Source organism: Orycteropus afer, unplaced genomic scaffold, assembly GCF_000298275.1.
Source record: "Orycteropus afer afer isolate SDZICR_OR568_19922 unplaced genomic scaffold, OryAfe1.0 scaffold00206, whole genome shotgun sequence".
In the NCBI taxonomy this organism is placed as follows: domain Eukaryota; kingdom Metazoa; phylum Chordata; class Mammalia; order Tubulidentata; family Orycteropodidae; genus Orycteropus; species Orycteropus afer.
Window position 1 is genome coordinate 5,002,484 of NW_006921793.1, and position 12,729 is coordinate 5,015,212.

General features: G+C 38.7%; 1 protein-coding gene across 1 annotated transcript in view; it reads right to left on the reverse strand.

Annotated features, from left to right (window-relative positions):
- FARP1 (FERM, ARH/RhoGEF and pleckstrin domain protein 1) overlaps nt 1–12,729 on the reverse strand; it is a 402,545-nt gene that overhangs the window by 86,104 nt on the left and 303,712 nt on the right. Inside the window, exons 13-14 of the mRNA XM_042781959.1 lie at nt 1,825–2,012; nt 1,118–1,207 (exon numbers count right to left, since the gene is read on the reverse strand). Coding sequence (XP_042637893.1) covers nt 1,118–1,207; nt 1,825–2,012 — 278 coding nt within the window. The remainder of the gene's footprint in view (nt 1–1,117; nt 1,208–1,824; nt 2,013–12,729) is intronic.

Here is a 12,729-nt window from a genome sequence, read left to right on the forward strand (position 1 = left end):
AAAGAATGTTGATGGGATCTGGATTGGGATTGCATTCAATGTATAGATTGCTTTGGGTAGCATTGACATTTTCACAATGTTCAATCTTCCTATGCACGAGCAGGGGATGTTCTTCCATTTATGTAGATCTCTTATGGTTTCTTGATGTAGTTCTTTTTATAGTTTTCTTCCTTTAGTTAGTCTTGATAAATCCAGTAAGTTTGGTTTCTAATAGAATTTTCAGATTTTCAGTTCTGTTCCACATTTTTCCTCCTTTTGATTAAGATCTATCTATTGGGCCCAGGAAAAATTCCTTAAATAGGCAACTACTCAAATCAAAGTTTCCATTCTGGCTAACTTGCTGAATCATCACTTATTTACGACCACTAAATTCCCCCTGCTTCATTCCTTTAGGAACTTCGATCTCTGTTCCTTTGTTAAAACGCTGAGCGTAACTGAGGCCAAACCAGGGTGATAAGGCAGTCTCTGTCACACAAGGTTACTCAGCTCAGTGAGGTGAGTTGGGATTTAATTCTACAAATGTTTATGGAGCACCTGCTGAGGATCCATCACAATACACATCTCCTAAGTAACAGAAACTCATTGGACTCCAATTTACTTCCCATTTGACAAGTTCTTCCTTAGAATCCAAGGCTTAGAAAGACATTTGTAATGCCCTGAATGAGTTTCCAAGACTGAGGAGAACTGATTAAAATAATAAAAGGCAGTCTTCTGGCAGATTTTGCAGACATAGCTCATTTTATTATCAAATACAAAACGAGGCTTCTCTTCACTTTGAGGCAACTGTGAGCAAAAAGAAGTGGCTACATTTGACAGCAGGCAAAATATGAAGCAGTTCTAGTTCAGTGCATGCAGACAGTAAATGTTTCATTTTAATTTTCTCCTCTTTAAAGGCTTACTTCCTTTGCAGTTAAAAATCATAATTATAAAAATTTTAATAGAGTATATTATAAATGAAATATACCACAAATGTCAAATTTCTATAACTCAGAACCAAATCCTTTTAATTAGAGTCAGAAAGCTCAATATTTAATTCATAACAGCCTCTCTCATAAAGCAGATTATTATTTGAGATAAATTATATAACCTAATGCTTTAGGGGAAATGCTAAACATACCGAAGTGATGACTTCAAGGTCCTTCAGATATGTTCTCTCAGTGGTGGACACTTCTTTAGCAATGAAGTATGCTTTGTCAGTTGGGAATCTCTGCAAAATCCATAAAGAGAAACAAGACATAATAATCATTTTGGAGTGTAAGTCTCTAAGAATGTCCTGATGATAAGAACTGGTATATTAAGGCTAAACTCCTTTTGTGTGTGTGTGTGTGAGATGAAATAATTCAAGAGAATGGATTTCTATGGTAAGAACACAGTCTAGGACTATTCCTTTTATATAAATGTCACCATCCCCAAAGTCATTGAATGATTACATCTTAGCCACCACTGAGGACTAGTTGTTCAAAATTGGGCACCAGAAAAATCTAAGTAATTAGTAAAATGACAGAATGAGGCAGTCTTTGAGCAAACAGACCTAAGAGAAATGACAGTGCTCTTCATCCTAGCTACCATGAGCTATGTCACTATTTGGGAAATGGAAGTTATATTGTTTAGAGAGAGAGATAAAATAGTGGCTAGATATGAAGGGGCATGGTGACAAGCAGCCTGTCAGTCATCAGTTGGTGACACCACTGTGACTCAATTTCCTGGAGCCTGTCTGTAATGTGGCACCTTGGAGAAAGCCAGCCATTAGGTTTTGCTGTCTTTTTAAACAACAGGTGAAAGTAAGCCCCCATGGCTTGCCATCTTGCCAGAGCCCATCAGTACCTTTTTGCGGACCTCCTCTTCATCGTCTGTCCTTGGGCAAGCCTGGTCATTCAGCAGTGGGCTGACCAAGGGAGAGGCCTGCTTGGTGTCGGGGCTCAGGTTGGGCGACAAGGTCACGTTGGCAGGTGCAGCCCCGCCCTGCGAGCTGACGGACAGTTCTGAAAGGTGAGGGCTACCAGTCAGGGAGCCTGTTTGGGGATGAGAAGTTTTAAAGAAAAAGAAATAATAATTCCTTCTGGGGCCTGGTTTTCCTTTACAATTTTCACCTTTTCACATCTTTAGAACGTTGACTATCACATGGCAAAGTTAATATTCTTAGTTATTTTCTAGGTATTTTTTTTTTCCTTCTAAAGTTGCAGTTGGCATATTATTTAAGATACCATAGTAGGAACAATTCAGTTGAGCCTGTTATATAATTAACAATAAGGTACAAAATTCTGTCTAGAGCACAATTAAAACAGTTTAAATGTATAGTGTATCCAAAAATAGTAGTGTCATCTCCTAACTACTGCCTTTGCTTCTAAGAATTACTCAAGGAAGACACAGTGTCTACATCACAAAGAGACATGGAGGAAATTACTAGAAAATAAAAACTAGACTAATAGGAATCTAAACAACTGGTGCACCTAGGACACACTATGTCATATACATGGGGTCACAGCTAACAAGAAGGTGAAGCAACTAACTCCCCATTCTACAAAGAACAGAAGTGAGCTGGTTATACCTGGTGATGTCACTCCATGTCTCTCTCACTGTTTGGGACAGAAACACTAGCATCACATTTACATGCAAAAACGATCATTTAAAAATGCAAAGCTTGAGGTCATTATATTATCACAATTCCCTTTTATGGTCAAAATGTGACAGGCAATTAATTATTCCTCTGAAAAGGACAACATATTAAATAACATGGAAATGCATATATTACCCGTTACAAGTCAGCGGAGGTAGAGGATGTGCACACAAGTCGTTTGCCAACGTAACTCTGCAACAGCTTACCTAAGTGGGATGTTTCAAAAACTACTTCTAACCTAACCTTGTTTTTCCCTAATGCTGATGTTTTTTCATTCAAAGGAAGATTTGCTAGAATATTAGGTGAACGGAGTTAAAGTAACTCGCAGTCCTATTATCAGTTTAGAGAAAGACAACGTAAATGCTTTCCGCATTGTTCAACATACAATTTCAGCCCCATCGCTACCCAACATGCTATGAAGGACCTCCACGAGAAAGTTAAGTGCAGTTCTCCAGGAGTACTTCTATTTCCTGACATTTATCTCTCCCTCTGGATTAATTAATATCCATTTGGAAATTACAAGATAACACAGCTTAGAATGGAGCTGATGAAGTGAGGGTCATGAATTTGATCCCAGTATGAACAAACCATGGAGAAACCCACCCCACTCCCACCTCTGGTCCCAGGCTGATCAGTAACCTCAGCTAGCTGTGTCACCAACACAGGTGTAAAAAGCCACCACACCTGGGGGAAAAACACATACACACACACACACACACAAAGATGTCCTGCCCATTGACTATGGGTCAGTACAATGATCCTTGTATAAAAAGATTAGAAAACGGGAGGAAAAGGCAGACTCAAGAAGGTCCCAGTTTAAAAATCTCTGGAACAGTTCAGTGAAATGAAGACCTAGTGTTAGTCAAAGACCCATCACCCTCCACACCACCAGACCCAGTAAAACCCGGAGAAAAAGGCCAGAAATTGCTTCACAAATGTCAATTTTATTGACACTAGTACATAACTGAATACAATAGTTTCAAAAGAATTGGAACCTGTCAAATAGAAATAGTGAAAACAATCAGAACTGCAATTGTTTCAAAGTACTTCACTATTCTTTTCTTTTAAAAAATGACAAAAAGAAAAATGTTATCACTATAAATAGGAATTAGAAAAGAGAAATTCTGGCAGTCTGTCTAGAGGTCAAAACAGTGCATGCATTTGTGAGTTGCTGCTTTAGGTTACTTTTTCTTATTTGTCCACCATAACCTGGCCAACTTGGGGCTTACCTTCAGCTCCCACACTGAGCGCGAGATCAGGGGAGGCAGTGATAAGTGATAGCATGCTGGGCCTTGAATTTGCACTTCATCATTCAAAGAGTTGGAGCCAAGAATAAAAGCCAGTTAGAAGGCTAGCTAGAAAGGGGTGGTAAGGGGTAGGGAAATGGGAACAATTAGGCACTTGGACAGCACCCAGCTACAGAGAAAAAACAAACTGCCACATTACAACGGAGAGAATATGGTGAGCACATTCAAATACAACCACTACTACCCACAAAAGGTTGAAAGCTATTGCCCCTGCTGAATTCTACCTGGAACATTTGTATGCGTGCAGGCTGAGAGCATGAGATAAGAGACTATGTCTCAGAGAGGTGCTTGCCTCACAACCAAGAAGACACTGTGCATTTCAAAGCACACAGCAATTTAGATTCAGCAGACTCCACATTCGCCTCACTCAGTGACAGGATTTAGAAAATCGACTCTAAAAATGAACTTTATGACAACTTGGGTACCTAGGTAAAATATGGGAAAGTACAGGTCACCCCACAGGTTGCTGGCTGAAAAAACCTGCTGATTTCACTCATGCAATCTAAAGATTACACAAACGTGTAACCACCTACTTTATACGTACAATACACAGGTGCAGGGACCAACCAAATTAGGTTGGTCAATTTCCTTGTCGCAAGAGGCTATGTAAGCTGGCCTAAGTATATTCAGAAGGCCTAAGAAAGGAGGGCAACGGGTGTATTTGAACAGTAAAAGTAATAAATCTAACTTCAACTACTCTGGCCTAGAAATCTATCAGTAATTCTAAGTAAAGAAAAACCTGAAACTGAAGTTCAATTTTGCTCATTTGAACTGTATCCCTGGAGAATTAGGTCCCCTCATCCCCTTACAAAAGAACCTACTGGAGGTTTGGAAAATAATGATCTATAGTAGGTATCATGGTCCAAACTGAAATACGAAGCTTATTTACTATTCAGCAATCAGTGAAATGTGCTGACAAGGGTAATTAGTAGAATTCGGCAGCTTGATGAGTAATTAAAATCCTCTTTGACTTTGAGCCAGAATTTGACGCAACACAGTGTATCATATTTTATGCAAAAAGTTTTATTGCCAACTGTGCAGCTCCCTTAAATGTTAGTTTCCTATGTAGACTATATGCTTGTGCATGTTATTTACATGGGCGTGTTACATGAGAAAAAGAAATATGGTATACAAACTGGTTTCCATGCAGGGCCTGCCCTCAGAGAAAGGTAGAGAGCTATGTCTAAGGCAAGGCAGTGTCCAAGTACACCATTAAAACCATATGTAACCAATTTTCACTGAAAGAGTTCATTTTACAAAAAAAAGAAAAAAAGCAACCAAATATGGTTTTGTTATTAGGCAAAATAAGCCAGCCTCTTGATTTACACAGCATTAGAGATGCTGGTCCAATCATAGTCTGTCTCCTGTTTTGAAGTCATCACCTTGGTCAATCAGGAGATGGCTCTGTGACTGAGGTTCTTTGCTATTCAATAACTTATCAATGCTTTGGTCTTTTTATCACTTTTTTCTTTATGGCAACTTTAAAAAATCCAAATCCATTTCCGTTGAGTCAATTCCCACTCATGGTAACCCCACATGTTACATAAAAGACTCGCTCTATGGGGTTTTTGGCTGTCATCTTCATGGAAGCAGATTGCCACGCCTGTCTTCTGTGGTACTGCTGGGTGGACTTGAACCGTCAACCTTTCTGCTGGTAGCCATGTATAAGCTGTTTGTGCCACTCAGGAACCTCATTAACACAAAGTAATTTCTTTCGTCAAGGGGCTCTAGATAAGTAATTTTGGAGGACCCTTTTGAAAAAGCACCTGGGTATTAAGGCAACAGGCAGAATAAAAGTTTAAAGAAATTAGAAAAAAGATCAGTTATATCCTGAAAGTCTAGAAACTATTTTGTTGTTGTTGTTTAATTATTTTTCCTATGTCAGAAACTGCTCTGAGTTTTTTTTAGTTATGGTTTGGGTTAATAACAACGCTTCACCTCAGTGCAATGATTTCATGATCTCCCCTCCTCCCCCCCTTAATCTGTAGTGGGAAGGCTGAGTTTATGTTGCCCCAATGAACTGGAAATGCCTTCACTAATACTGCTCTCAAGGGAAGCATTTCTGGTAATTGCTTTGTAAAATCCTTTTAAATGTATACATTCTCAGGCACAAACAATTATGGAACTTCAAATTAGTACAGCTATATTTATTGATTTCAATTTATCATCCAGCTCAGAAACTGGTTTAGTATCTTGGTCTTTTTAATTTAAAGCCCATTTATGATTCTTCCCTTCTGGCAGTCCTGGAGAAGTGGAATTTGCTACATCACCCAAATAGCAGCCTCCCGGGCTCAGCTCTTCATCAACCCAAACCAAAAGCAAACCCACTGCCATCAAGTCAATTCCAACTCATAGCAACCCTGTAGGAAAGAGTAGAACTGCCCTATAGGGTTTCAAGGCTTTAAGAGTTTTAATCTTCAAGGAAGCAGACTGCCTCATCTTTCTCCTGCAGACCAGCTGATGGGTTCGAACTGCTGACCTTTTGGTTAGCAGTCAAATGCTTTAACCACAAAACCACCAGATTTTGAAATGTGTTAGGATGACAGTATATGATCAATAAGCCAAATGCCTGCTTTCCTTATTTCCCCCTTGGGATTTCACACAAGACGCATACTCACCATCTACTTCCTCAGATTTTGCAAAGTTCCATCTAACAAAATTCTAGTAAAAGGTAATTTTTCTAATCTAGTTTTTAAGTAATAAAATATGGTATTTCTAATATTTAGTTGTATCTTTTTATTAGATTTTAAACTGGTCACTGAATTGGGTATTTTCATTTTAAAATCGGTTAAGTGTTATTTTTTTCCTGTTACAGATGGGAATAGAAAACCTGACAATAATTTTTAAAATGGTGATTCACAGTAGGGTTGTTAAATATTTAAATATTTGAGAATGAGAATATTGATGAAAAATCAGGATAATGATTGCTTTCTCAATCCCTCTTTTCAAAATATGCATTTTAAAAATTATTAAGAAACTTCCATGCCTTTTTACAATATTCATCCAAATGAAATTATTTGTTTTGTAAGCTTCTAAATACCCCTCATGTATCATTATTTGTCTCCTGTTACTTGGTTCTAAAACACAGGAGATTTTATCTCTATGTACCTAAACTATGCTCCAAAGGCACCTGTAGAAAACACATTACAGCTATTGGTTTTCATCTTTTTTTTTTTTTAAAAGGTCCTTGTAAAACCCATAATCTCTCTCTAAAAGAGAATACAGTGAAATCTCTCTAGAGATTATGTGTACTTGAAAGCCAGTTATCAACAAAGATCAGTATTATGTTAAATAAAAGGTCATCTCCTCAATAGGCAGGATTCAATATAGTTTGAAATCTAAGCTGGGTCACACCTGCCCCTGAAAGGAGTATGTGACAAAAGCTGGCAGTATTTATTTATTTATTTTTTTAAATTACAAGGTTCCACAAAACAAGCCAGGTTACAGGATTACCAATGTTAGTGGTGCGGTCCTCTTCTGGTTAACTTAAGTTGCTGAGGATAATGTGTATGTGCTTCTTAGATCAAGTTCCTTTAACAAAAGTTTTACAAGCAGCTAAACCATCAACTGAGCAGTTCATCATCAAGCAATTCAAAAGAGCAATCGCGAAGCAACTTGCAAAGAATAAAAAGAAAAATGCCACCCATGAAGAAATGATAAGGAATACACTAGCTTGTTCTTACTTATGGGAAAAAGAGAACGGAAAGGTCTCCTTTGTCTGATTATGGTGGTGGTAGTGGTGGTGGTGGTGGCGGTGGCAGTATTTGGGTTGGGGAATATGGTGCTTCGTACCAATGAAAATTATCATCTCGTACTCAGGACAAAGCTCCAGCCATCAGTGGGGCAGAACAGTTAAATCATTGACAGTTTTTACAACAAGATACCTGTTAGGACAAGTAAAAGCCTCTTCAGTTTAGATTAACAAGAGATATTAATAACGTGCATACACTGTTACATGAGCTTGGCTTTCCATGCGTAAAGAATCACCAAGTTCACTGTTATTGGAGAAGCCAGCAATCTTCCCAGTGGTATATATCCATGCTTTATTGAGTTACTGCACCCTTAGGCAGTGGAGAGATGAAACCAGACAGTATCTGTGAGAGCCTACATTTTGGGTACACATCAAGACTAAAAACCATTTACTGGCTGTGAGAAGGCAACTGGAGCTCAGCAAGGTGAGGTCTTTCCCACATCCCCACGTATCCCCCTCCACAAACAAAGCACACATACAGCTAAATCTTCTGATAGATATGATCTATGTAGAGTTTTCTAGCCCCCATTTAAAGAGGTGTTCACATTCAAAATATGAAGCCAAATTCTTTGGTGGCTGTCTATGTTCCCCTATGTAAGCTACTGCCACAGATGCTTTCTGTTTCAATGAGACTTCTCCCCCAACTACAGTGATCCTGCTAGCATCCAAAGATCCCTCTCTCATTACCCTGACCCAAGTACAAAGTCTAGGCCTCACTGGAAGATGAAATCAGAAAAGTTACCAAGTGCTGGTGAGTCGACTCCAATGCAGTGACCCCATGTATGCTGGAGTGCAACTCTGCTTCATAGCGTTTTCAATGGCTGATTTTTTTCAGAAGTAGTTCATCAGGTTTTTCTTCCAAGGCATCTCTGGGTGGACTCGAATCACTAACCTTTCAGTTAGTCGCCAAGGGCACTAACAGTTTGGCGCCCCCACCCCCCACCCCAACGACTCCATCGGAAAGGTAAACCCTTCTATTCACATTTGATTTCCCTGTCCTTAATGGAATATGGTCCAAACTGACCACCCAGGAGGCTTCTGAGTTAAAGCTAGCTGTTCAGTGAGCAGGATCACTGCATTCTAGGGGAAACAGGTATTCCAAGTACAAATTGGTATTCAGCAGTGTCAAAAAAAAGAAAAAAAAAAAAAAAAAAAAAAGAAAAAGACATCAGACAGTGCTCCAACAATGCAGGGAACAGAAGATACACCATGCTTTGAAGATAAAGACAGAACACTGAAAAAAAAGCTTTTTATCCCAGATAGGTACATGCTGACAAAACAGTGCATAAAATGGAACAACAGAAAAATGTTTTCTCAAATATTTTAAACAAATGACAAAAATGAGAATGAAGTCCCCAGCCTTTTCTACTTTAAAATTAATTTCATTAGACATTTTTAATAAAATACATTATCTATAGTATTAAATATACATACAGAGAGACAAGATGGGAATTGGATTAATAATTTAGGCCAAGCTTGTGAAATTTGGTTAGTTGGGTTGTCACATCAACTTTCCAGGCAGAAAGGAGGTGAAAGTCAGAGATTTAGTCCATCAGCCATTTTAAGAGCTTATGGCGAAAGCAGCAGGTGTGAGTTCTTAACTATGGAAGACCTATCTCTGGTCTTTCTATAAATCCCTACGTGCAGACTGGCAAATGTTTTATATCTTACAAAGGAACTTTGAGGTCCTGGCCAAAGGAGGTGTTAGCTCAATCTCATGAGCCAAAAAGCTCATCAGTGAGTAATGACAGGCCCACCACCACACTATCGCTGGGTCCAAAAGGACTCTTCTACTTTTTTCCCCTTTAGAGATAGTTAAAAACCCAGATTCATAGAAAAGAATGAAAAAAAACAAAACCCAGTTGCTGAGTCAATACCAGCTTATGGCGACCCCACGTGTGCAGAACAGAACTGCTCCACAGGGTTCTGTTGGCTGAACCTGGGGGTCTTCTGTTCGGCAGAAGATCCCAGGCCTCTCTCTCTAGGCACCTCTGAATGGGTTTAGAACCACCAACCCTCTCTCTCTAGGCACCTCTGAATGGGTTTAGAACCACCAACCCTTCAGCTAGCAGATGAGTACTTAGCCATTTGGGCCACTCAGGGAATTTTAAGAACCACTATCTAAATCTGGTTTATTTAAATGTACCACTGCCAGCTCCACCTCTTACTCAAAACTAAAGAATCACTGTAAAATGTTTTCATTCCACAGACACACACAGGTGGTCCCTGGTCCCTCCTTAGTGTCCTTGGTTTAGGTTCTTTTGCATTTTTTCACTGATTTTCCAGTCCTCCTCAGCATTCTGAAGTTGTTGGACTGAACCTAGCAGCAAGATCAAGCATCACCCAGTCCCACTGTCTAGGACTGCACTAGGAGCATCAGCCTAAATTGCACACATTGTGTGTAGAGTCTGAGCAAACAGTTGAATAGCTGAGTTTTAATCCTTCCGACCATCAAATATAAACCCACCCCAACATACAGCAGAGTAACCTGATCTAGAACCCCCACTAAGAAGTAAATGACTGCCCTCCACTTAAAATTAAAATCAAATGCCAGAGACCAAAAGATGCTGAAGGCTGTTTCCAGGGCTAAACTATGAGCCTGTGCCTTTCAGTTTATCTCATGGAAATTACCACGAACAAATCAGAATCTATCTAATTCTTAATGTTTCAAAAGAAGAGCTCCTAATTATTACTCACTTCCACCAGGGTGTTTAATTGCTTTCATTAGTGGGAGGGAAAAATAAAGTTCTCACGCTTATCACAGATTTCAAACTTTTTTTTTTTTTTTGCTGTGCTGTGCTCTTTATTTTATAAAGCAAGACCTTTCTTCATAACAAGACTCCATCCCCTTCCACCCAAACATGTACATGTATATGGCAAACAAACCAGCACGTATAACCTTTCTTCACAGGGGAACACTCAGAAATCTCTCTCTAGGTTATTCAAAGCAAGCAGCCCATTTCAAGTTTGCATGCAAACAGGTGACCATCAGGCCACATTTTGATCTTTGATGGCTGCAACTTGAGACCAAATCATTCCATGAGTGAGTTTTGATTTTCATTATTGTTATTATTTTTGTAAAAAGGGAATTGCTACATTAAGTAGCATGCTAATTTTGGTCTCAAAGCCATTGCTTCATTTTAACTGCCAGCAACTGGGGTTAGAGGTAGGCACAAGTGTTCACTAGAGATCCTGTTCCCTGTATTAAGTTTCCCTCAATTAAACAGAAACAGATGGAATTAGACTAACAAGGAAAAAGTACCACCAGTAAATTCTTTAAAGTCGCCAGAGCACATTTCTTTAATCATTTACTGCTTGTAGAAGTTTATTCAACTGTACCTTTCCCTGTACATGTTCCTATGGATCTGGCTAACAATGCTGAATGTGAAACTCATCAGAGAGCTACTAGCAATGGCTTATTTTGACTTGTTCACTTCTTTAAGGTTCAAAGAAATGAGCTCTACTACAGGGGTTGTATAGACAGGCTCTTGCAATTTGATTTGTACAATTTAGGAGCAACGGAAATTAGCTCATGCCATAAATTACAGAAAAGTTATCCTAAGAGTAACTAAGCTCAAGATTGCCAGAGGAGGAGAGTTTAGACTACAAAAGAGAAGATCCAGAAAAAAGAGCTTTTCTTTGGACTACAGCTCTGAGAGCTGTTAACAAAATTCTGGCTAATCCGAACAAGGGTGCAGGAGTGACCAAGATAGAAGAAAATAAACTCAAAATAAAACTTATGCTTAAGGAAGTCAGAAATTTCTTAATTTAAGGCTGGGGTCTAACTGTAACCTAATTACAGCTACAGTTCCTCCAAGCCTATTTTGTACTGAAATATGGATAATGTTTTGATGATCAAAAGCAGATGAACACTGATTATAGATAGGAAAAGGCCTTTATATGCACATTAATAAGTTTTAACTACATTTAAAATGTTATTTTAATTTTTTTTTTCTTCTTTTAGAATTTGCTTGACAACCCAATCAAAATGATTCCACAGCTATTAGGCAAGTCAAGGTTTCTGTTTCTATATATAGCGTTTGTCTGATTCAAATTCAGGACAGACTGGGTTTTACTTACTGGGTGAAAATTTGAGAGGCTCAGACTGTTTTTTTTTTTTTTTTTAAATGTTTTCCAAGTTTTGCTTTTTTAGCATTACTTGGTTTGAATCTTCAAAGAAGTTCTTGAGAATAAAGTTGGAATTATTCACATTTAAGGGCAGGACATGTAGCAAATTTGGGAAGATAAATTTGTGAGAAATTCCCCAATATGAATCACATATGTAGGGAAGAATCTGGCCCACAGACTTCCTTTAATTAAATGCCTGTCTAATAAAAATATTGTCAATGGTGTACAGATGGCTGTCAAAGGAACTGAAGCAATTCATTGTACATTCTGGAACTCATTAAATGCATTTCTTCATGCTAAAAGAATTTCTTGCATTTTTATTTTGTCCTTAAAAAGTAGCAGCAGAAGCAACAACAAAAGGGTTTATATATTTTGAAATAATAACCCAACAAAAGAAAAAAGATATTAATGCCTGGAGGCCTTTTAGTAGTCCTGAGTGGCTGCAAAGTTTCTGTTTCTAAACATGGTTTTTGTCTTACACTCAGGACCTTAAGACATCATTTCACTGACCAGCCAGAAAGCCTATTATCTGATTCAGGACACCTTTACATTAGCTATTGCCTTAGAGAAATTGGTTGAGGGGTCTTGAGAAACCCCTCTGGCAATCTGAATAAATTCACAGGTCTCTAATCTCGGCTACCTATTTATCACACTCAAACCCAATTGTTAATGTTCCCTAATCTTAGTGCAACTTTATGCATGTGTGTGCCCTTCTTAGGGTACACAGTAAAACTTCAGAGGCCTGGTAGACTTGGGGATGAGAGTCTTGCAAAAGTCAGAGACCATGGAAGGGAGTATAGTGGAGGCTGTAGCTTTTCTGAGCTGAGCTCTGTACAACTAACTCACCAGCCACTCCTCAGAAGGAAGGTTGGGCAACTTCCGTAGTGATACTGCCTCAGAAACCCAAGGAGGGGTTTGCTATGAGT